This window comes from Callithrix jacchus, chromosome 13, assembly GCF_049354715.1.
Source record: "Callithrix jacchus isolate 240 chromosome 13, calJac240_pri, whole genome shotgun sequence".
Lineage (NCBI taxonomy): Eukaryota > Metazoa > Chordata > Mammalia > Primates > Cebidae > Callithrix > Callithrix jacchus.
In genome coordinates, this window is record NC_133514.1 from 49,856,594 (window position 1) to 49,879,007 (window position 22,414).

Below are 22,414 nucleotides of genomic sequence, written 5' to 3' on the forward strand. Positions count from 1 at the left end.
AGTCATTAATTCTAGCCTGCATTCAAGGATGAGGCCTTTAATTAAATCACCTCCTGGAGGTGTGAATGTCTTCTTAAAGTTATTTTGAATCCTGTGAGGAAAATTTGTACCTTCTCTCCCACTTACTTATGTATTCTTTCATTTGTTTATATCAGTCTGGATTGACATATATTTGGTACTTTGGTTGTTTCGTTACTCAGATTATTCCTGCCATGACTATTTGGTGCTCCTTAGGCTTGGCTCCTGTGTTCCTTTGATAAGCAGCCTTCCTTTTGTCTGGTGGAGCCATGTGCTTGCTTTCTGGCACTACAAGACGTTTCGAGGCTCATCTTGTATATTTCCTGCCCCAACCCTAGATTCAGCCGTATTTCCAGGGAGCTCTTCTTCCTTTATTGGAGAATGGTGTTCTCCAATGATCTTAGCACTGGGTATGCTTGTTGCTTATTGTTTTGTTTTTATTTATTTATTTTTTAAAGTTGAAGTCTTGCTCTGTCGCCCAGGCAGGAGTACAGTGGTGTGATCATAGCTCTCTGTAACTTTGAACTCCTGAATACAGGTAGGTGATCCTTCCACCTCAGCCTTCTGAGTAGCTGGGACTGTAGATACACAACACCACTCCTGGCTAATTTTTTTTTTTTGTAGAGACTGCACTGGTCTCTCACTATGTTTCCCAGGCTGATCTCAAACCCCGTTCAAGTGATCTTCCTGCCCCAGCCTCCCAAAGTGCTGGGAATACAGGTATGATCCACTGTGCCTGGCCTGTTTTTAAGATAGAAGAAGAAATGTTAAAGAGTTTAGTTATTTTTGATGTTCAAACTCTAGATGGATATTTGGGTTTCAAATATCGACTTACTGGATAATATGAATAATGTGCTACTATGAACATTACTGCACATGTCTTTTGGTGAACAAATGTCGGCTTTTGTTGAATATATGCCTGAAAGCGTAATTGCCAATTCATGGTATATGGTCAACATAAGTAGATATTGCCAGAAATTTTCCAAAGTGGTTGTATCTCACAAACGTTTAAAATTAAAACCAATATGAAACATTAGTATAAATTTAAAAAGGATTTGATTAGTGTTAGGTATATGGAAGGGGATTATATTCCTGATAATACCAAACTGCTGGCTTCTGAAAACTCTGACTCTTAGGTCTTTTTAAACTAATTATGCTAATGCTTTTTTTTTTTTTTTTTGAGTTGGAGTCTTGCTTTGTCGCCAGGCTGGAGTGCAGTGGCACAATCTCGGCTCACTGCAACCTCCACCTCCTGGGTTTAAGTGATTCTTCCGCCTAGCGATTCTTCCACCAAGTAGCTGGGACCACAGGCGCTTGCCATCACACCTGGCTAATTTTTGTATTTTTAGTAGAGATGGGGTTTCAGCATGTTGGCCAGGATGGTCTCGATCTCTTGACCTCATGATTTGCCCGCCTCGGCCGCCCAAACTGTTGGGATTATAGGTGTGAGCCACCGCGCCTGGCCTAATGTTTTTTTATTTTTTGAGTTGTTTTGCTCTTGTTGCCCAGGCTGGAGCGCAGTCCTGTGATCTTGGCTCACTGCAACCTCCGCCTCTCGGGTTCAAGCAATTCTCCTGCCTCAGTCTCCGCAGTAGCTTTGATTACAGGCATGTGCCACCATGGCTAATTTTGTATTTTTAGTAGAGACGGAGTTTCATCATGTTGATTGCTGGTCTCAAACTCCTGACTTCAAGTGATCTGCCTGCCTCGGCCTCCCGAAGTGCTGGGATTACAGGTGTAAACCATCGGCGCCCAGCCTAAGTACATTTTTAAAAATTAATTCTATGGTCTTTTTCTGTTATATTTTCCATTTTCTCGCCCATCTCTTAATTTAATTAGAAGTCAAGTTTCTATCTAATATACTCCTTTAATATCTTGTATTTCGGAGGGATAAAATAGAAACAGAATTGGTGGGTAGTACTAGAATGTCACTAACAATTCCCATAGGTTGCCTGGTCCCAGGGTTTGGTTATATCTTCCTGGGTTTTTAGTGAAAATACCATATTAGAGATATTCCCATTACATGATTTTATGTATTCATTTCATTCATTCTAGTGCCTTCTAAGTGTACTGCGCTGGATGTTGATGACACAAAGAGTGACAAAGTATACTCATACCTTCAAGAATCTCATAGATGCAGAAACTAAGACAGTACAGTGCAGCAATTCTAAAATAATAAAGATGTGCAGAAAACTGTGACAGCCCAGAGAAGAGATTGGCTGACCCTGCCTGGTGACAGCAGGCGAGTATTACAGAGGAGATATGGTTTCTAGAGGTCCAGGATGGGGCTGTAGCATAAAAGGAAGAATATGCGAGGCAGAAGCAGCAGTGAGTGGAAAGGCTTGGAGATGTGGAGGACATTGTGTGGTGCTCAGAGAGCAGCAGTACATGGGTGGTAAGTGCAGCATTTGTGCTGCCACCCACTTCCCCATGCCAAAAGCAGACAACTGCTAATCAGTTATCGCATTTTTTGCTGCTGAATTTATAAGCATCCTCAGAGTTCTCAACAGGATGCTTTAGGTGGCCACTACCAATTATTTGGATGTGGCATGTGAAGTTAAACCTGTTTGTTTTCTTTGTCGTGGGTGTTCACTTTGCCTGGAGCAGAGGATGTGTGTGGGAGTTGGGGGAGTGAGAAGGTCTGGAAAGGCATGTTGGCTGGGATCAGATGATGAAGGACTTTGTGTCAGCCACATGGTCGAGTTTGTATTTATAGTCTGTACAGGCAGTGGAGAGCCATGGAAGGGTTTTAAGCAGGAAAATGATGTAAGCAGATTACTGTTTTTAGAAAGATAAATGTAGAGGTTTTATAGATATACTGAATTGGGTAAAATGGAGGCAAAGACACCAGTATGCATTTTATACTATCTTTAGATCCTAGTAGCCTTTAAGTTGCTATACCAGTTAGGAGTGTTATGGCTGTTCAAACAGGAGATGATGGAGGTCCAAATTAGGGTAGTAGGAATGGAGGGAAAGAGTCAGATTGAGAGTTATTTAGGAAATAGGACAGGGTATAACTCTTCCAGTTTTTATGTGCGGGTGAGAAAGAGGAAGTGTTCTTCAGAGGCTCTGACTTCCTGCCTGGGTGCTTGGTGACAGGGTAGGCAGGAGGGGCAGGTTAGGGTGGGAAGATAGATGATGCTTTATTCTTGTTGGAAATTAAATTGGCCTGGAAAATATTTTTCCTATGGAGTCATGTTGATTCCCACCAAGTTCCTTTGCTGCCTTCTAGGTAGTTGCAAGTCAGTTGTGGAATGTCACACCACCGTACCATGGAGAGAGCTAAGAGCCTGCTACAGAAGATGTGGTTAGTTAGTTATAACCTCAGGCAAGCCATTTAACTATTTCTGATGCTGTTACTCTCTTATTTTTTTCTTTTATTTTTATTATTATTTTTTTCATAGAGACCAGATTTTGCCATGTTCCCCAGGCTGGTCTTGAACTCCTGGGCTCAAGCCATCTGCCTGCCTCAGCCTTCCAAAGTCCTGGGGTTACAGGTGTGAGCCATGGTGCCAGGCTACTCTCTTTCTTTATTTTTAGAATGGAAGTAATATAAGGCTGGGTGCAGTGGCTCACGCCTGTAATCCCAGCACTTTGGAAGGCGGAGGCAGGCGGATCACCTGACGTCAGGTGTTTCAGACCATCCTGACCAATATGAAGAAACCTTGTCTCTAAAAAAATATAAAATAAAATAAAATGAAAGTAATTTTTTTCCAACCCTTGTGAAATTGTTATGAGATTCAAATGAGGAAATATGTATGAGGGCATTTTGTTATCTTATATGTACTGCACAAATACATTTCTACTGAGCCATTGCTGTCCTTTGTAAAAAGATGAATACTTCCAACTTATTTGAGTCAACATTGATAAAGAAGTTCTAAAACAATATTAAATATATGTTTGGAAGTCTATAAAATGATTCTTGAGGTTGGAAAATTTGAAGTGTGGGTGGCCATAATGTCATTAGACCTTTGTTGCCTTAGGTGCTACACCATGTGTTGAGAATGGACTATAGAGGGCTACTTGCAGAATATCAGGGAAAGGTAATTCGTGTTTGACCCATCATTTATATTTTTTAATGATTTCTATATACTTTATATTGTCTTGAATTTGGTTTTTTCCTTCTTTTACCACTTTCTGAGTTGATATTCATTATTGATCATTTAATGTAGCTCTTTCAATCCTTTGGGGAGTGAAGGAGGGCTTATTTATGTTAATAATAAAACAATGTAAATACAACTTTCCCTCTATACTCTTGGAACAAATTTCATCTGAGACCTGTAAGATAAGACATAGTTTAGATGAAATATTCGGACTGTTCTATTGCCTGATGTGTGTAAACTTAAATTGTTTTTGATGGGCAATTATTAAGTTCCTTAAATTAATGATAGTTGCCCGCTAACCCTGACCTTCTTTTCTTTCTTTTTTTTTTTTTTTTTTTTAGCAGGAATTTCCCTTTGTCACCTAGGCTGGAGTGCAGTGGCTCAATCTCAGCTCATTGCAGCCTCCACCTCCTATGTTCAAGCAACTCTCCCTCCTCAGCCTCCCAAATAGCTGAGGCTATAGGCGTGTGCCACCATACCCGGCTAATTTTTGTATTTTTTGATAGAGACCAGATTTTACCATGTTGACCAGGCTGGTCTTGAACTCTGACCTCAAATGATCTGCCCCCACCTCAGCCTCCCAAAGTGTTGTGATTATAGGTGTGAGTCACAGTGCTCAGCTTGACCTTCTTCAATTAATGATCTTTTCATTATATTTGTATTTAAAGAATAGTACTTAATTTATAAATATAATAGAAATGTATAACTTACAAAACTCATTACAAAAAGATATTTCTTGACAAAATATATAGTATATATAGTAAAGTTTAAATAGCTAAAAATATATGCCTGCATGGTTTTTATAGTTTAAATCAGATTTCCCAAATCTTGATAGAGGGAAAGTAACACATTTGGGTTAGTGGATATGTGTGGTAGAGTTGTGATATATCTAAAGGGAGTTAGAGCTTGAAAGATAGAAGTTCCTAGGATGCCTCTCAGCAGGGCTTTTGTTGGCTAGATTTCTCATACTCAATCAGATGCTCCAGAGGGACAGGAGATTCTAAAGAGAATGAATACAGACGTGTGTATGAAATGCATGAAAACAAGAACTCTTCAATTGATAGAGAATACTGGAACATTTGGGATTGTCACCTGCTAGAACTCTGTTTATGATTTGCCTTGGGGAGGTTCCTCTCCATATTCAACTTCCTGAAAAATCAGTGATGTGTCTGTATATTTTTGAGCTCATGAAGTTTAAGCAATGAGCTACTGTTCCTAAGGACAAGTTTAATCCAAATCGACCCAGTTGACAAAAAAGTACTTCGACTTTCATTGTCCATGTCTTCTAACGCAGGAGTGTCAGAAATGTGGTCCCAGGCTGTGGTTCCCTTCTGTTCTGTGGCAGTATTTCTTTCTTTCTTTCTTTCTTTTTAATTTTACTTTAAGTTCTGGGATACATGTACAGAATGTGCAGGTTTGTTACATGGGTATACATGTGCCATAGTGGTTTGCTACACTTATCAACCCATCATCTAGGTTTTAAACCCCACATGTATTAGGTAATTGTCCTAATGCTCTCTCTCCCCTCGCCCCCTAACCCCTGACAGGCCCTAGTGTGTGTTTTTTCCCTCCCTGTGTCCATGTGTTCTCATTGTTGAACTCCTGCTTATCAGTGGGAACATTTCTAAACAGTCCTGGGCACCTCCTAAACGGTACTTGCCGGCAGAACTCTTCTGAAGATAACATTCTAGACAGCCACTGTCACTCAGAATTGGCACTAAAGATAAAACTTACTTGCTCTGCAAGCTTCCAGTGTTGCCAAATTACATAAAATAGATAAAGATAATATCCAAATTTTGTGGCCGGGTTTTTTTTTTTTTTTTGAGATGGAGTCTTGCTTTGTCACCAGGCAGGAGTGCAGCTCACTCAGCTCACTCACTGCAAACTCCACCTTCCAGGTTCAAGCACTTCTCCTGCTTCAGCCTCCTGAGTAGCTGTGATTACAGGCGCACACCACCACACCCAACTAATTTTTGTGTTTTTAGTTAGAGATGGGATTTCACCATGTTGGCCAGAATGGCCTCGATCTTTTGACCTCGTGATCTGCCCGCCTCAGCCTCCCAAAGTGCTGGGATTACAGGTGTGAGCCACCATGCCTAGCCTGTGATGGGTTTTAATCATTGATACTAACTAGGTCAAAGGGGAGGCTCCAGTCCTTGGGAAGGTGAGTGGTTATAACAATCCAAGGCTGTCTTTTTTTTTTTAAGGTAAGGGATTTACTTACAAATCTAGGAAGCAAAGTATAGTCTATGATAAAAATAAAGTAGGAGCCTCCATTTCTGAATTAGAATAGAAGTCACATAGATAGTGAAGGTGATTGAAGGCTGAAGGTCTGAGAGCCTGGCTTGGGGTAGAGTCTGTGGGGGGCCGTCAGATGATCTCAAGGAAGAAGATGCAAGTTCTGGGAAGTGCCTGTCACACAAACGTATTGTTGGTGAATGAATAGATGAATGAATGCTATTTCCATGAGTGATATTAATATTAGAGGTCATGTCCCTGACTGTTTTATGTATGAAATGCATATAACATTCAGGCTGGGTATGGTGGGTCACGCCTGTAATCCCAGCACCTTGGGAAGCTGAGGCGGACAGATCATGAGGTCAGGAGATCAAGACCATCCTGGCTGACATGATGAATTCCCATCTCTACTAAAAATACAAAAAATTAGCTGATTGTAGTGGCACATGCCTGTAGTCCCAGCTACTCAGGAGGTAGGAAAATTGCTTGAACCTGGGAGTTGGAGGTTGCAGTGAGCCGAGCTGAGATCAGGCCACTGCACTCCAACCTGGGCGACATAGGGAGACTCTGTCTCAAAAAAAAAAAAAAGCGTAATTTTTTCTTCCCTGAAAATGCAACTTGGCAAGTCATTTTCTTGGAGGAAATTTATTTAAGCTACTGAATACATAGTTTCAGTGTCCCAACTTTTGAACTTCCATTCATTGATTTCAGGTCCTCCATGGCCACTGTGTTTTTGAAATTCAGGTATGGGCTGGGCGCGGTGGGCCACACTTGTAATCCCAGCACTTTCGGAGGCCGAGGTGGTCAGGAGTTCAAGACCAGCCTGCCCAACATGGTGAAACCCCCGTCTCTACTAAAAATACAAAAATTAGCTGGGTGTGGTGGTGGGTGCCTGAAGGAGAATTGCTTGAACCCGGAAGGCAGAGGCTGCAGTGAGCCAAGACCATGCCACTGCACTCCAGCCTGGGCAACAGAGTGAGACCCAGTCTCAAAAAAAAAAAAAAAAGAAATTCAGGTATGATTAGAATGCAGACATTTTTTTATTGCTAAATTTCAGCCTGTTAACTTTAAAACTATGGGTTTTTTTTCCCCTAGTAATAATACAAAATTTTTCCCAAAAGCCTATTTAATATACTTCTTTCTTATAAAAGTATTATAGTTCTTAAACTTATGCTTCTTTTTGATCAGTTTTGGTCAAACATTTGAGAATATTATTATTGAAAACATGGAGCATGTGCTCAGGGTGTCATTTGTCAATTCATTAGCAAATACTGTTCTACTTCCAAATTATTTCATGAACCCTCTCCTTTTCACCCTCATTACTGCCACCCACCCTGTCTGGCTGACTCCCCTGTAGCACTGCAGGACAATGATAGTAGCCTTGTGCTGGTCTTTAGCTTTCCATCCGTCTCTCTTTACTACATTCTTTGCATTGTAGCAAGACTGACCTGGAAACTACCTGGATCCAGCTGACCGTCTTGCCTAGTGTCCTTCAGTAGCTTCCCATTTTCCTTAAAATCAAATATAAACTTTTTATGCTATCCTTACAAGCCTTTGTGATCTGTCCCCTGCCTGTCTAACCACAGTTTATGTTACACATTCACAAAACATTTCCAGAACCTGTCACATGCCACCCCCTGCTTCGGGAACAGGTCTTCTTCCTACCCTGCAGTTAGTTCTAATCAGCTTCAAGGTCTCTGTTTAAATATCATCTTTTGCAGGAATCTTACCTGACTATTCCAAATTGGGTCATTTCTGTTACTTTCTTTCTCTCCCTTTTGGGTCCATTTATCACTAGTTCTGTTTTGTTTGATTGCTTTTTTTGATCTGTGTTCAGTAAAATGTAAGCCTTATGAGGCAAGAACTGCATCTGGCTTGTTTACAGTGACAGTATGTCATCAGTGCTTATCAGTAGTACTTAGTAGGTGTTAAATAAATATCTACTGAACAAATGAAGGTGAGAGGTATGCTGGCAGGAGGGCAGTGTATATTCATTGATGTATCTCAGTTTCAGCATGAAAAATAACATACTTTCACATGGTTAGAGGGACTGAAACATTGTGTAGAATTTGGTCACATAGTAAAAAGCTGGAGAATAATTCTGAGAACTATTTATCTTAAAAATTCCAGAGATTCTGTCTTTTTGCTAGGTATAGTTTGTTTTTGCTTATTCAGCTAATTTGACTCATATTGATAATGTGACTGCCTGATAATTCAGCCCTATGCTGAGGTTTCTACTTTACAGATAGGTAGCTATCTTAATTTCAAAGTATTATTTTCATTCTCTCTGAGTAGACTTACTGCGAAATGATCTGATTATCAATATTTAAGATTTAGAATGTCTGCTAAAGGTGACAATATTGTCTTAGCTATGAATTCTTTATGGCAGACATTTTATACCAGGACTAGTTTGTTTCTTGAAGCCATTCTGTATCAATTTATAGGAAGACATAGGCTTTTCTGTTTCCTGGGACATAAGCGGACTCATCTAATAAATCTTTTTTTTTTTTTTTTTTAAAGACAGTGTCTGGCCCTGTTGCCCAGGCTGGAGTACAATGGCTCCATCTCAGCTCATTGCCTGCCTCCTGGATTCAAGCCATTCTCCCACTTCAGCCTTTCAAGTAGTTGGCGCATGCCACCACATCTGGATAATTTGGGTTTTTATTTTATTTTATTTTATTTTTGTAGAGATGGCATTTCATCATGCTGCCCATGCTGGTCTTGAACTCCTGAGCTCAGGTGATCTGTCCACCTTGATCTCTCAAAATGCTGGGATTACAGGCATGGCCCATGCCTGGCCTAGTAAGTCTTTAAAAGCAGATCAGATCTTTCAGAATGAGTTTAAAAGAAGGGTTTAAAACATAGCCTTGATTCCTGCAGCATTACTAAAATGCTTATTTCTTTTGAGAAATACCGAGCTAATGTTTTGGCTTCCTATAAAAATAATTTCTCTTATTCTAAGTACTTTTTTGATAATGTTGAAATATTTTCAAAACTTAATGTTTAAATATTACTTGAGATATTTTCTTTTACTTCATCACAGTTACTCCATCCTTCTAATTAAGCACATCCTAATAGACTTGTTATTTGATTGAAAGAACTAATTCACTGTATTTAATAATCTGAAGGCGTCGTAAGGCTACCATTATCTTAGGTTACTAAAATTCAGCCAGCCATGGTGGCTCATGCCTGCAATCCCAGCACTTTGGGAGGCCGAGGCAGACAGATCCCTGAGGTCAGGAGTTTGAGACCAGCCTAGCCAACATGATGAAACCCCATTTCTACTAAAAATACAAAAATTAGCTGGGCGTGGTGGCGGGTGCCTGTAATCCTGGCTCTCCGGGAGGCTTAGGCAGGAGAATTGCTTGAACCCGGGAGGTGGAGGTTGCAGTGAGCTGAGTTTGTGCCCTTGCACTCTAGCCTGAGTGACAAATCTAGACTCCATCTCAAAAAACAAAAAACCAAAAAAAAATTCTGAGTGGAGTCATAGGATTTGCGGGTTTCAGAGGGATTCATTCCTTAGGTCTGGTGCGGTAAAATAGAGGTGAACATAGACTCAAAAATTGTTAAGTTTAAAATCCCTTGATGCTATACTGGTAGTTTCCAATTGAAGAAGGTTTTATTAAATTGAGGAATGCATTTCCCCATTCTTTAGAAGCAGTAGAAACGGTATTAGCTTGGACAGTACCTTGCAGTCCCCCTCAATCCCAACAGCTGCTGGAAGTGGGAGAGGAGGTGTGTTAGTCCGTTCTTACATTGCTATAAAGAACTACCTGAGACTGGATAATTTATAAAGTAAAGAGGTTTAATTGGCTCACTGTTCTGCAGGTTGTACAAGAAGCATTGCTGGGGAGGCCTTAGGAAACTTAGAATCATGGGGAAGGGTGGGGGGGAAGCTAGCACCTCTTGCATGGCTGGAGCAGGAGGAAGTGCTGCACACTTTGAAACAACCAGATCTCACAAGAACTCACTATCACAGGACAGCACTAGGGGGATGGTGCTAAACCATTAAAACCATCCCATGATCTAATCACTTCCCACCAGGCCCCACCTCCAACATTGGGAATTACAGTTGAACACAGATTTGGGTGGGGACACAGAACCGAACTATACTAAGAGTCTTAGAATAAGAAAACCCCACCAAACACACATGAGGAATCAGGAGCCTTAGAGTGTGCTCTTTATTCTGTTGCCAACTCTGTGTCATTATGTGTGAGACATTTGACTCCTCAGGCTTTTAGATTACTCATCTGTTTTTAATTAATTAATGGTATCTGAGGCAAGGCCTCATTCTGTCACCCAGTCTGGAGTGCAGTGGCACTATCACAGCTCACTACAGCCTGGACCTCCTGGGCTCAAGTGATCCTTCTTCCTCAGTTTCCTGAGTAGCTGGGACTATAAATTTGTGCCATCATACCTGGCTAATTTTTTATTTTTGATAGAAACTGGGTCTCACTGTGTTACCCAGGCTGGTCTCAAACTCCTGAGCTCAAACAGTCCTCCCAAATTGGTGAGATTACAGGTGCAAGACACCGCACCCAGCCAGATTACTTATCTATAAAATGAATGTATTGGGCAAGATCATTTCTAAGATTCTTTTAAGCTCTGATGTCATGTGATTGGGATTTTTGGATTCCTTAGTTAGCTTTTGGGCAGGAATTTGGATGGCAGAGCTGTGTAGGTGGTTAAATACTTTGTACTTACAGCCTTTCATATTACTGTGAATTACCAGTTCAAATTGAATGATCAAGAGCTCTTGCATTCTCACAAAAATTTTTAGTACTTTTACAGAATCTTCAGTTTTATAATGCAGGGCATTAAAAAAATCTTATTTTATAGACTCCTGTGCCCTTTTGACACCCCTCTATAATTCTTTTTAAGTACTTCATTGTTTTCTTATACTAGAAGATGTTCTAGGCTTCTCTTGTAATTTTCCTGTCCTAGCCCTGGAGTCAGCCAGTTTCCCAAGGAATCCTGATTCTGTTGAGGGGGAATAGGCTTGCCGTTCCCCATGGGCTTCTCCCACTTGTGATGGGCAGAGACAGGAAATGTTTTGAAGTTGTGTGATATCTTTAGTTAAAGTTCACTACCACAGGGCTCTTTTTCTTCTCAGATTTGTGTATTCCTTCTCTCACAGTTTAAGTCATGACTCCCAGCAATATCAGTGTACTTACTCATTTGCTCAGTGCTGTAATACATTAAAATAGTTTCAGAATTTTCATCAACAATACTATCAACAAGAAACATACTACAAAAATTTATAGATTTCTTTGTAATTCTCTTTATCTTTGGAATATATCCTACTGAAGATGTTAACTCAGAGAGGCTACTCTCTGACAGTTTGCCTGCGTGCTCGCTCCTTGCTTCCTCCCTCTCTCTCTTCCCCACCATGCAGAGTACATGTTTGCAGAAAGGCAGTCTATACCTTTCCTTAGCTGTTTCTGTCCAGTAGTTCTTTCCTGAGTCAAACTAATTACCAGTTTTGTGGGAGTTAAGTATGCTTAACTACCAAAAGCATTAATGGCCTGAGCAAACAATCATACGAATAAATAAATAAAATATATGTTATAAATCATTATTGAATATACAATTTTATATAACAAATAATATATAAGTAAAATAACAGTGTATACTTATCAAATACTATTATATAACCCTTAGATAGTAAGCTCATTTTTTTTTGAGAAGGAGTTTCGCTCTCCTTACCCAGGCTGGAGTGCAATGGGGCAACCTCGGCTCACTGCTACCTCCGCCTCCTGGGTTCAGGTAATTCTCCTGCCTCAGCCTCCCGAGTAGCTGGGATTACAGGCGCGCGCCACCACGCCTAGCTAATTTTTTTGTAGTTTTAGTAGAGACGGGGTTTCACCATGTTGACCAGGATGGTCTCGATCTCTTGACCTCGTGATCCACCCGCCTCGGCCTCCCAAAGTGCTGGGATTACAGGCTTGAGCCACCGCGCCCGGCCCAAGCTCATTTTATATATATGTTCACATAGTGTTTATTGCTTATATATAATTTTTAATTTAATTTATAGAACCTAAGTCTCTTATTTTCTGGTCTCAATTTCAGCCAGTGTTTTTCATTAGAATCATTAAGAGATGAGGAGTTGTGGTTGTCTTCTTTTATTTTTTCATTTTTGGTTTTTTCAACCAACTCATTTCAAGTAAGAAATTGTGGTTTTCTTTTTTTTTTTTTTTGAGACGGAGTTTCGCTCTTGTTACCCAGGCTGGAGTGCCGGTGCAGTGGCGCGATCTCGGCTCACCGCAACCTCTGTCTCCTGGGTTCAGGCAATTCTCCTGCCTCAGCCTCCTGAGTAACTGGGATTACAGGCACACGCCACCATGCCCAGCTAATTTTTTTGTATTTTTAGTTGAGATGGGGTTTCACCATGTTGACCAGGATGGTCTTGATTTCTTGACCTCGTGATCCACCCGCCTCAGCTTCCCAAAGTGCTGGGATTACAGGCTTGAGCCACTGCGCCCGGCTAAATTGTGGTTTTCAACTTAATTTTTTTATTTTAAGAATTGGGAGGCATACAAAAGCTATTATTTGTGATTTTTCTTTTGTGTTGTCATAATCGATTCTAAGGTGTGCAACTTCTAGTTAAGCATTAAAAAAATAAGGCTGATAGAATAGCCACTGTTGGGCTAGGCGTGAGGGTAAATGCCAGGGAGAGGAAGAAGTGGGATGATAGTATTGGGTGGAGGGAAAGGTATAGAGCTAAATGTGTATTTAAATTTAGGTCAGTGAAATCTAAGTGTAGTCTGGGGAAATTAAATTTTCTAGTACTGGCTGGGCATGGTGGCTCACTCCTGTAATACCAGCACTTTGGGAGGCCGAGGCAGGCAGATGACTTGAGGTCAGAAATTCGAGACCAGCCTGGCCAACATGGCAAAACCCTATCGGTACTAAAAATACAGAAATTAGCTGGGTGTGGTGGTGTGTGCCTGTAGTCCCAGCTATTCAGGAGGCTGAGGTGGGAGAATCGCTTGAACCCGGGTCGGGTAGATTGCAGGGAGCCAAAATCACACCATTGCACTCCAGGCTGGGCAACGGAGTGAGACTCCATCTCAAAACAGAACCACTTTTCTGGCACCCAGTATAATCATTTACTCATTCCTTTTGTTAAAACTATTTAATAAGTGATTCTTTAAAATAGCTGTTTTTGCTTAAAAAGTATGTTTTAGCCACATTGACAGAAATATGTAATTGTTCATGTTCTTTGGTATTATGTATCTGTGATGGAGAAAAATACTAATATTGGTGCAGCCAAATATTGTTCAGTTCTAGTTATTCTTTAGGTGAGTCTCTGTTGGAAAAATTACTAAATTAATTATATGGTTTTGCCTCATCATATATTAAAGAAAACAGCTATCATATATTAAAGAAAATATGAGTTGAAACATTTTTCCTTTCATTGAGATGATCACTGTTTCTTTAAACTGAAAGCATATTTGGAGAAAAGCCTAGGAGTCTTAAGATTCCCTAAGGTATGTTTAAAATACCTTTAAAGTATTTTAAGGTGTTTTTAAAAGAAAGCAAGACTTTTAAACATTTTTATTTGATTGATTTATATATATCTATTAAATATGTATATATATGTTAGATCTTATTACAATTAAGCATTTTTTTTCTCACTTTTTCTTCGTTAATTTTTAGTGGCCCTATTTAAACTTAAATCTCTAAGTAGGACCTTCAAGGATATTTAGTCATTCTAGCATCTTTTTTTTGCATAGATATTTTCATAGACGTAATAAAGTCATAGAGAAGCTCAAATATTTTTATCAATGATTTTAAAAAGCTGAAATTCTTTGAAAGTAATGCTTTTCATTTTTATTACAGGTAAATTGGGATATTCACAATGTACAGAAACAGAGGTAAGTGAAATACTCAAATATTTCTTAGTAAAGCAGCTCTGTAATCCTGTTTAGACTAACCTAAGGACCGAACTATCTCACTACAGGTTCTTGGTCTTCTGATAAGATTTTTTTTTTTTTGAGATAGAGTCTCACTCTGTTGCCCAGGCTGGAGTGCAGTGGTGCAGTCTTGGCTCACTGTAACCTCCGCTGCCTGGGTTTAAACAGTTCTCCTGCCTCAGCCTCTCAAGTAGCTGGGACTACAGGTGTGTGCCACTATGCCTGGTTAGTTTTTGTTTTTTTTAGTAGAGATGGAGTTTCGCTGTGTTGGCCAGGCTGTTCTCAAACTTTTGACCTTATGATCCACCCACCTTGGCCTCCCCAAGTGTTGGGATTACAGGCGTGAGCCACCGTGCCCAGCTGTTTTTTTTTTGAGATGGAGTTTTGCTTTTGGCACCCAGGCTGTAGTGCAATGGTGCAATCTTGGCTCATTGCAACCTCTTCCTCCTGGGTTCAAGTGATTCTCTCACCTCAGCCTCCTGAGTAGCTGGGATTACAGACACCCACCACCGTGCCCAGCTAATTTTTGTATTTTTAGTAGAGATGGGGTTTCACCGTTGTCGGCCAGGCTGGTCTCAAACTCCCGACCTCAGGTTGATCCACCCGCCTCGGCCTCCCAAAGTGCTGGGCTTATAGGTGTGAGTCACCATACCTGGCCCTGATAAGATGTTTTGAGAGCAGGTGTATGTTTTCTAGATTTAGGAAGAGTAAAATGTGAAGAAAAATTAGTTGCCTTCTCCATATTTTAATAATGTCAGGGTGTGTTATCAAGAAGAGCTTAATTATCATTTTAAAATTTAACCGTATTACTATTTGCGGAATTGAGTTAGGTAACATCCAGAGCCCTTAGTAATTTCAGTTTTTTTTTCATAATTCAGTACAGTGTGTCACATAATAAATACAGCATTTAAATGTGTTAGACTCCATTGGAGCTACCTTAATTTAGGAAAAATTAGGGACTTGGAAACAGTGTTTTAGTAAGATTAGTAAATAAATTCAGTGCTTTTTATTTATACAAGTAGGTTTATTATTTTTTCATAATTTTATTCAAATTTCTGATTATGAAATTTAAGGGGTTTCTGTGTGTTTGTTGCAGGGATTTCAAGCATAATACTGAAATACGAGGGCAGCATATATGTGTGGTGGTCTTTTCAGTAGCAGTTTCATCATCTTTGGATTGGGGGTGTTAGGTATTTTGTTTATGGCAATGCCTGAATAAAGGATTTAAGAAGTTGTATTTAAAATTTTATAATGTATCTACATATTGATGTAGGTTTTAGTAAATTGTAACTGTTGTTTTAAATGAAATGCAGGCTTCCTAAGGGATTATATTGTACAATAGAGAAACGAAAATAACTTATCCCTTTTTGCATTCATTTTTGTATTTTCTTTCTTTTTTTTTTTTCTGAGACAGAGCCTTACTCTGTCTCCCAGGCTGGAGTGCAGTGGCACAATCTTGGCTCACTGCAACCTCCGCCTCCCAGATTCAAGTGATTCTCCTGCCTTAGCCACCTGAATAGCAGGGACTACAGGTGCCTGTCACCATGCCAGGCTAGTTTTGTATTTTTAGTAGAGATGGGGTTTCATTCACTATGGCCTTTATACTTTCATTTTCTTAAGAGCATACCATGGAGTTTTTGGAGACTGTTTTGGAGGTGTGAGGAAGACTTGTCAGAATGACTGCAGAAGCAGATGAAATCCAGCCGTTTTTTTTTTTTTTTTTTGGAGGTAGGGTCTTGCTCTGTCACTCAGGCTCAAGTGCAATGGCATGGTAATGGCTCACTGTAGCCACAACTTCCTGGGTTCAAGTCATCCTCCCACCTCAGCCCCTTGAATAGCTGGGGCTACAGGTGCATGCCACCATGCCTGGCTATTTTTTTAATTTTAATTTTTGTTTTTATATATAGAGATGGGGTTTTGCCTTGTTGCCCAGGCTGGCCTCCAACTCCTGAGCTCAAGCAATCCATATGCCTTGGCCTCCAAAAGTGTTGGGATTACAGGTGTGAGACACCCTGCCCAGCCTCTGGCTGTCTATCTTTGGGCCTGACATTAAAGGGTTTTGTAAAATGTAAAACAATTTAACCCTTCTCACTTTTTATTTTCTGAGACGGAGTCTCGCTCTGTTGCCCAGGCTGGAGTGCAGTGACGTAGTCTCGGTGCACTGCAACCTCGTCCTCCCAGGTTCAAGCAGTTCTCCTGTCTCAGCCTCTTGAGTAGCTGGGATTACAGGCCCGTGCTACCACATCCGGCTAATTTTTGTATTTTTGGTAGAGATGGGGTTTCACTCTCTACTGTTGGCCAGGCTGGTCTCAGTGTTGGCCAGGCTGGTCTCAAACTCCTGACCTCGTGATCTGCCCTGCTCGGCCTCCCAAAGTGCTGGGATTACAGGTGTGAGCCATCTCGCCTGGCCTCAGTTTTTTTAATGTAGTTTTTTTTTCCTTTATAAGATGTTATTAACATTTACTGGGCTTAAATGAATTAATACATATTTTAAACATTTATTGGTTTTAATTTGTAATATAGTAAATGTTGATAGATTATAGCCCATATAAACAAAAGCTTTTTGGGCTCATCTAATTTTTTAGTGTGTAAAGAGGTTCTAAAACCTAAATTTAAAGGTTTGAGAGCTGTGGTATGGGTGCACAGATGGCAGAGGTACTTCTTCCTGAGAAACAGAATCAGGAGGTAGGAGGAAACTAGAGTCCTGGGGTAGGCAGTAGGAAGCCCAGGCATGCTTTCCATATGGGTTTAAGCCTCTTTTTGTCAGCAAGAAGGCAGGCTGATTTCTGAGTCTGAGCTTACCCTGGATCACAGAGGGGATTGCTAGAGCCTCTCTTGGCTCTTAAATTATTTTTCTATTGAGCAAAGAGGGATCCCCGTTCCCTCTGTAAACCCCTCATTGAACTCTTGCCTGCGTTAAGTCCAGACTAAGAACTGTGTAGTAGCTGCCTCAAGGATAAGGCTGACTGGTATTCCGGGGCAGCCTGTTCAGCCTTTCAGAATTCAGAGAAGCTCTGTTGGGTGGCCTTTGTGCCCAGGCTTAGCTTGTGGTGCCTCCTTTTCCTTCTCACTTCTCTGTCTCAGATTCTCCATTAAGAGTGATGGTTGCAAAAATTATTATTTTTTGAGACAGAGTCTCACTCTGTTGCCCAGGTTGGAGTGCAGTTACATGATCTCGGTTCACTACAGCCTCCACCTCCTGGGTTCAATTGATTCTCCTGCCTTAGCCCCCCAAGTAGCTGAGATTGCAGGCTTTAGCCACCACGCCCAGCTAACTTCTGTATTTTTAGTAGAGATGGGGTTTTGCCATGTTGGCTAGGTTGGTCTCGAACTCCTGACCTCAGGTAATCTGACTGCCTCAGCCTCCAAAGTGCTGGCATTACAGGCATGAGCCACAGGTGTCCGGCCGCAAAAATTATTTACAATTTATTTAGCATCAAGCCTAGCTTAATACGTGCATCATATTATGTGTCATTCATGGTTGGGAAGTGTAAGGTTTTCTGGGAGCAAGAAGGAAGTCCTTGTTTTTTTTTTTTGAGATGGAGTTTCGCTCTTGTTACCCAGGCTGGAGTGAGTTTTGACAAACATATTTTGTTGTTAACTATCCCCATAATCAAGTTTTGTCACTTCCGTAACTTCCCCCATGCCAGTTTGTAGTTAGCCCTTCCCCTCCTCCCAGCCCCTGGCAGCCACTGATCTGTATGTTGTCCTTACAGTTTTGAGAAGGACATGTAATTTAAACAGCATGTCCTACATTTTTCCCTTCCCAGTAGTGGCTCACAGCTTAGACTACTAATTTATAAATGAATGACTAACTTTTACTTGTGGGCACTTGCCTGTCAAGGAAGCAATTCAGATCTAGATTTAATGGTAGCTTTTTTTCCAATTTTACAAATTTTCCTACTGCCATTGTTTAAATAGTTTTGTGGATTATAATCTTACTTTGGAAGAAAATGCTAAATATTTGAAAATACTAAAACAGAACTGATTTGAATTTCATGTGTTTTAACTGAGGCTTTTACATTGTTTTTCAGCTTTCCAAATTTCATCACATTCTTGTCTTCTATTAACCACCACTAATTATGCAGCACTCAGAGGCCCTTTCTCTTTAGCAGGAAAGAAGGTTAAATGAATAACTAGAACAATCCTATTCCCTTGGTGGATTAACTGTATTTTAAGTGGAATAGGTTTAAGTATTATATAAAGCCAAATGAACTTCTATTATTACTTTATTCTTGATAGAACTGGTTTGTAAAAATTGTACCATAGAATCATTTAAGCTTTAGTGAGGGAAACTATCAAAAAGACACATGTTCACATTTTAGAAATAAAACTCACATATACTGGGCATAAGTACCTATTCTGTGTTTCATTCTCACATGTATCTTTAAGAAATATTTTACAGCTTACTATATGCTAGGTACTGTTATAGATATTAATCATCACAACAAATCTATGAACTAGACCCTATTATTTGCATTTTAGAGACGAGAACTAAGTATAGAGAGGCTAAGTAATTTACCCAAGCTGACATAGCCAGAAAGTTGCAGAACCACTTCTCTCTTTACTTTTCATATATTTGTCTTTTCTTTATTCAGCCTATATCTTCAGTGTAAGGAACCTACATATTGCCGATCGTTAATTTAGTGCCTCGTTTGGAACAATGAGATGGCTTTGTATCTCCTTACATGCCTCTTTCTTTTTTTTTTTTTTTTGAGATTGAGTCTCACTTTGTTGCTCAGGCTGGAGTGCAGTGCTGCGATCTCAGCTCACTGCAACCTCTGCCTCCTGGTTTCAAGCAATTCTCCTGCCTCAGCGTCCTGAGTAGCTACGATTACAGGCATGCACCACCATGTCCAGCTAATTTTTGTTGTTTTAGTTGAGGCGAGGTTTCACCATGTTGGCCAGGTTGGTCTTGAAATCCTGACCTCATGATCTGCCTGCCTCGGGCTCCCAAAGTGCTGGGATTACAGGTATCAGCCACCATGCCTGGCCCTTATATGCCTCTTAACTGCTGCTACTTCAGTTCTTGGCATTTCGTAGCCAAGGCATGTAGTCCTATTAGATATAACCTGGGCAAAAGCATAAATGCAGTCCATGAACCTTCGTCCTCTTAGATTAGGTGACAACAGGGTCTGTGCTGTAGGAACCTGTGAAGTAGTCTGATTCCAAATTACTTAAAATGATCCAAGAATTGTTCTATATAGTTGAACCTCCTGGGAAGTTAAATCTGCTTTAAGGGACTCAGAGATCTTGAGACAAGCCAAAAAATGCCTCAGAGTTAGTAACTTGGACTTCATTCTGGTTAGGTACAGTTTTTAACCCCAACAGGACTATATAAATTTTTAATGTTTTCTGAGCATCCTAAAATAAACTCCTAAAGGCAATACATGGGGTTTGCTGCTTTATGCAGAGTATAACATTTTAAAATGTGTTTTTTTTTTTTTGTCTTTAGCTAAATCAGCCCACTACCCATAATTGATCCCACCCTCTGGCTCATTTAGTTGACAGTTAGATGTGTATTGCCTCTTTTTTTTTTTTTCAAATTTATTGGTGGTGGGTGGGGGGATGGAGTCTTGCTCTGTTGTCCATGCTGGAGTGCAATGGTGTGATCTCAGCTAACTGCAACCTCCACCTCCCTGGTTCAAGTGATTCTCCTGTCTCAGACTCCTGAGTAGCTGGGATTGTAGGCACCTGCCACCATGCCCAGCTAATTTTTGTATTCTTAGTAGAGATGGGGTTTCGCCATGTTGGCCAGGCTGGTCTTGAACCCCTGACCTCAGATGATCCACCTGCCTTGGCCTCCCAATGTGCTGGGATGACAGGCATGAGCCATGGTGTCTGGCTCTTTATTGCCATTTAATTGACAATGGGTAGCCCTGAATTTCAAAAGTAACTAAAAAAATCTAACCTGAAAGAAGAAAGTAGTAGTTGTACACACCTGAAAATATTTGCATGTGTGCACAACTTTAGCTGCATAAATTAGGCTTTTTTTTTTTTTAAGTGAGGCTCTTTTATGTGACCAGGAAATACTATTTGATACCAAACTAATTAAATCTTGGAATATCTTGTAGAAATAACAAGGCAATTATTGAATCTGCTCTTTTAGCATATGGCTCTGTCTGATATTATGCTTTATGGTTTTGCAAATTGAATTGTATGACAGAAAGTTAAAATGATGAAATGTATTGCCTAAGAGGACTGAAGAATAAACTCCAGTAATTGCTGGTAACAACAACATTTTCTCCTTGGTCAGCAGTCTAAGCGGAATGGTTAGGAATGCTTGCATTCTACTTTCTATCTTTTTGGATTAAAAATCCCAAACACACCTGGATTCCCATGGCTGATACATTGTGTGGAAGTCAGTTTGTGTGCCCTCAGAGGAAATTGTGTCTGTATGTGTGTTGCTACTTCCAAGTGTCAATTTTAATAGAGGTTTTGGCAGAGTGATAATTGTAGTGTGGTAAGTAGATACTCTTCACTTAGATTTCGTGTATTAGACATATACTAGGGCATTATGACAGTTACTTGGCGCATTTGAAATTCAGTCATCCTTCCCCCGCCCTGACCCAGATAGCATTTATTGCTAAAATGGCCTTTCTGGGTTACATTCATAGATGTCTATGTCAGGGGACATGATTTGACTATGGGATACATAATTTATACAAGTAGTGTTCCTCTGTATACTTTTTACTGTATCTGAAGACAAATGATAGTCTGGGAAAGGATTTCACAGTAACTCAAATTATCTGGGAATAAACATTTTATAATTATTCTTTTTTCTTTCTTTTTTTTTTTTTGAGATGGAGTTTTGTTCTTTGTTGCCCAGGCTGAAGTGCAGTGGCTCAATCTTGGCTCACTGCAACCTCTGCCTCCCAGGTTTAAGCGATTCTTCTGTCTCAGCCTCCCAAGTAGTTGGGATTATAGGCGCCCTCCACCATGCCTGGCTAATTTTTGTATTTTTAGTAGAGACAGGGTTTTACCATATTGGCCACCCTGGTTTTGAAGGAGTTTACTGTATTTATTATATAGGTAACTTAAACGCCTCCCAGTACCTTATAATAAAGCATGTAGAATGTTTTCTTAATAATTTGCCTCATCAGGCTCTCATGGTGGCTCATGCCTGTAATTCCAGCACTTTGGGAGGCCAAGTTGGGCAGATCACATTAGGTCAGGAGTTCAAGACCAGCCTGACCAACGGGGCAAAACTTTGTCTCTACTAAAAATACAAAATTAGCTGGGCGTGGTGATGCATACCTGTAATTCCAGCTACTTGGGAGGCTGAGGCAGGAGAATCCCTTGAACCCTTATGGCGGAGGTTGCAGTGAGTCGAGATTGAGCCATTGCACTCCAGCCTGCATGAAAGAGCAAGACTCTGTCTCAAAAAAGAAAAGAAAAAGAAACAAAAGTTCGAGTGTAGTGGCTCGCACCTGTAATCCTAGCACTTTGGGAAGCTGAGGCATGCGGATCACTTGAGGTCAGGAGTTTGAGACCAGCCTGGCCAACATGGTGAAACCCTGTCTTTACTAAAAGTACAAAAAATTATCTGAGCATGTTGGCAGGTGCCTGTAATCCCAGCTACTGGGGAGGCCGAGACAGGAGAATTGCTTGAACCTGGGAGGTGGAGGTTGCAGTGAGCTGAGATCATGCCACTGCACTCCAACCTAGGTGACAAGAGTGAAACTCCGTCTTAAAAAAAAAACACAGCCTAGGCGAGGTGGCTCACGCCTGTAATCCCAGCACTTTGGGAGGCCGAGGCAGGTGGATCGCGAGGTTAGGAGCTCGAGACCATCCTGGCCAACATGGTGAAACCCCGTCTCTACTAAAAATACAAAAAAATTAGCTGGGTGTGGTGGCTTGTGCCTGTAGTCCCAGCTGCTCAGGAGACTGAGGCAGGGGAATCACTTGAACCGGTGGTGGAGGATGCCGAGAGTCGAGATCGTGCCTCTGCACTACAGCCTGGGCGACAGAGCAAGACTCAGTCTCCAAAAAAAAAAAAAAAAAATTTGCCTTATCGGAGGGTCCTATCAGTCTGCCATAATGAGAACTTAAGATAATTTAAATAAAATAAAACCAGTATTTTTCAGCACACATGATACAATGCTGATGGGATCTGTGTGGGAAGGGGCCAGATTTTTA

General features: G+C 40.6%; 1 protein-coding gene across 4 annotated transcripts in view; it reads left to right on the forward strand.

Moving 5' to 3' along the window:
• The window catches only part of SPIRE1 (spire type actin nucleation factor 1), a 214,844-nt gene that overhangs the window by 8,471 nt on the left and 183,959 nt on the right, over positions 1–22,414 (forward strand). For all 4 annotated transcript variants that reach the window (XM_008979444.4, XM_008979446.4, XM_035270512.3 and 1 more), the window contains exon 2: positions 14,202–14,236. In XM_008979444.4, the coding sequence (XP_008977692.1) occupies positions 14,202–14,236 (35 nt within the window). The remainder of the gene's footprint in view (positions 1–14,201; positions 14,237–22,414) is intronic.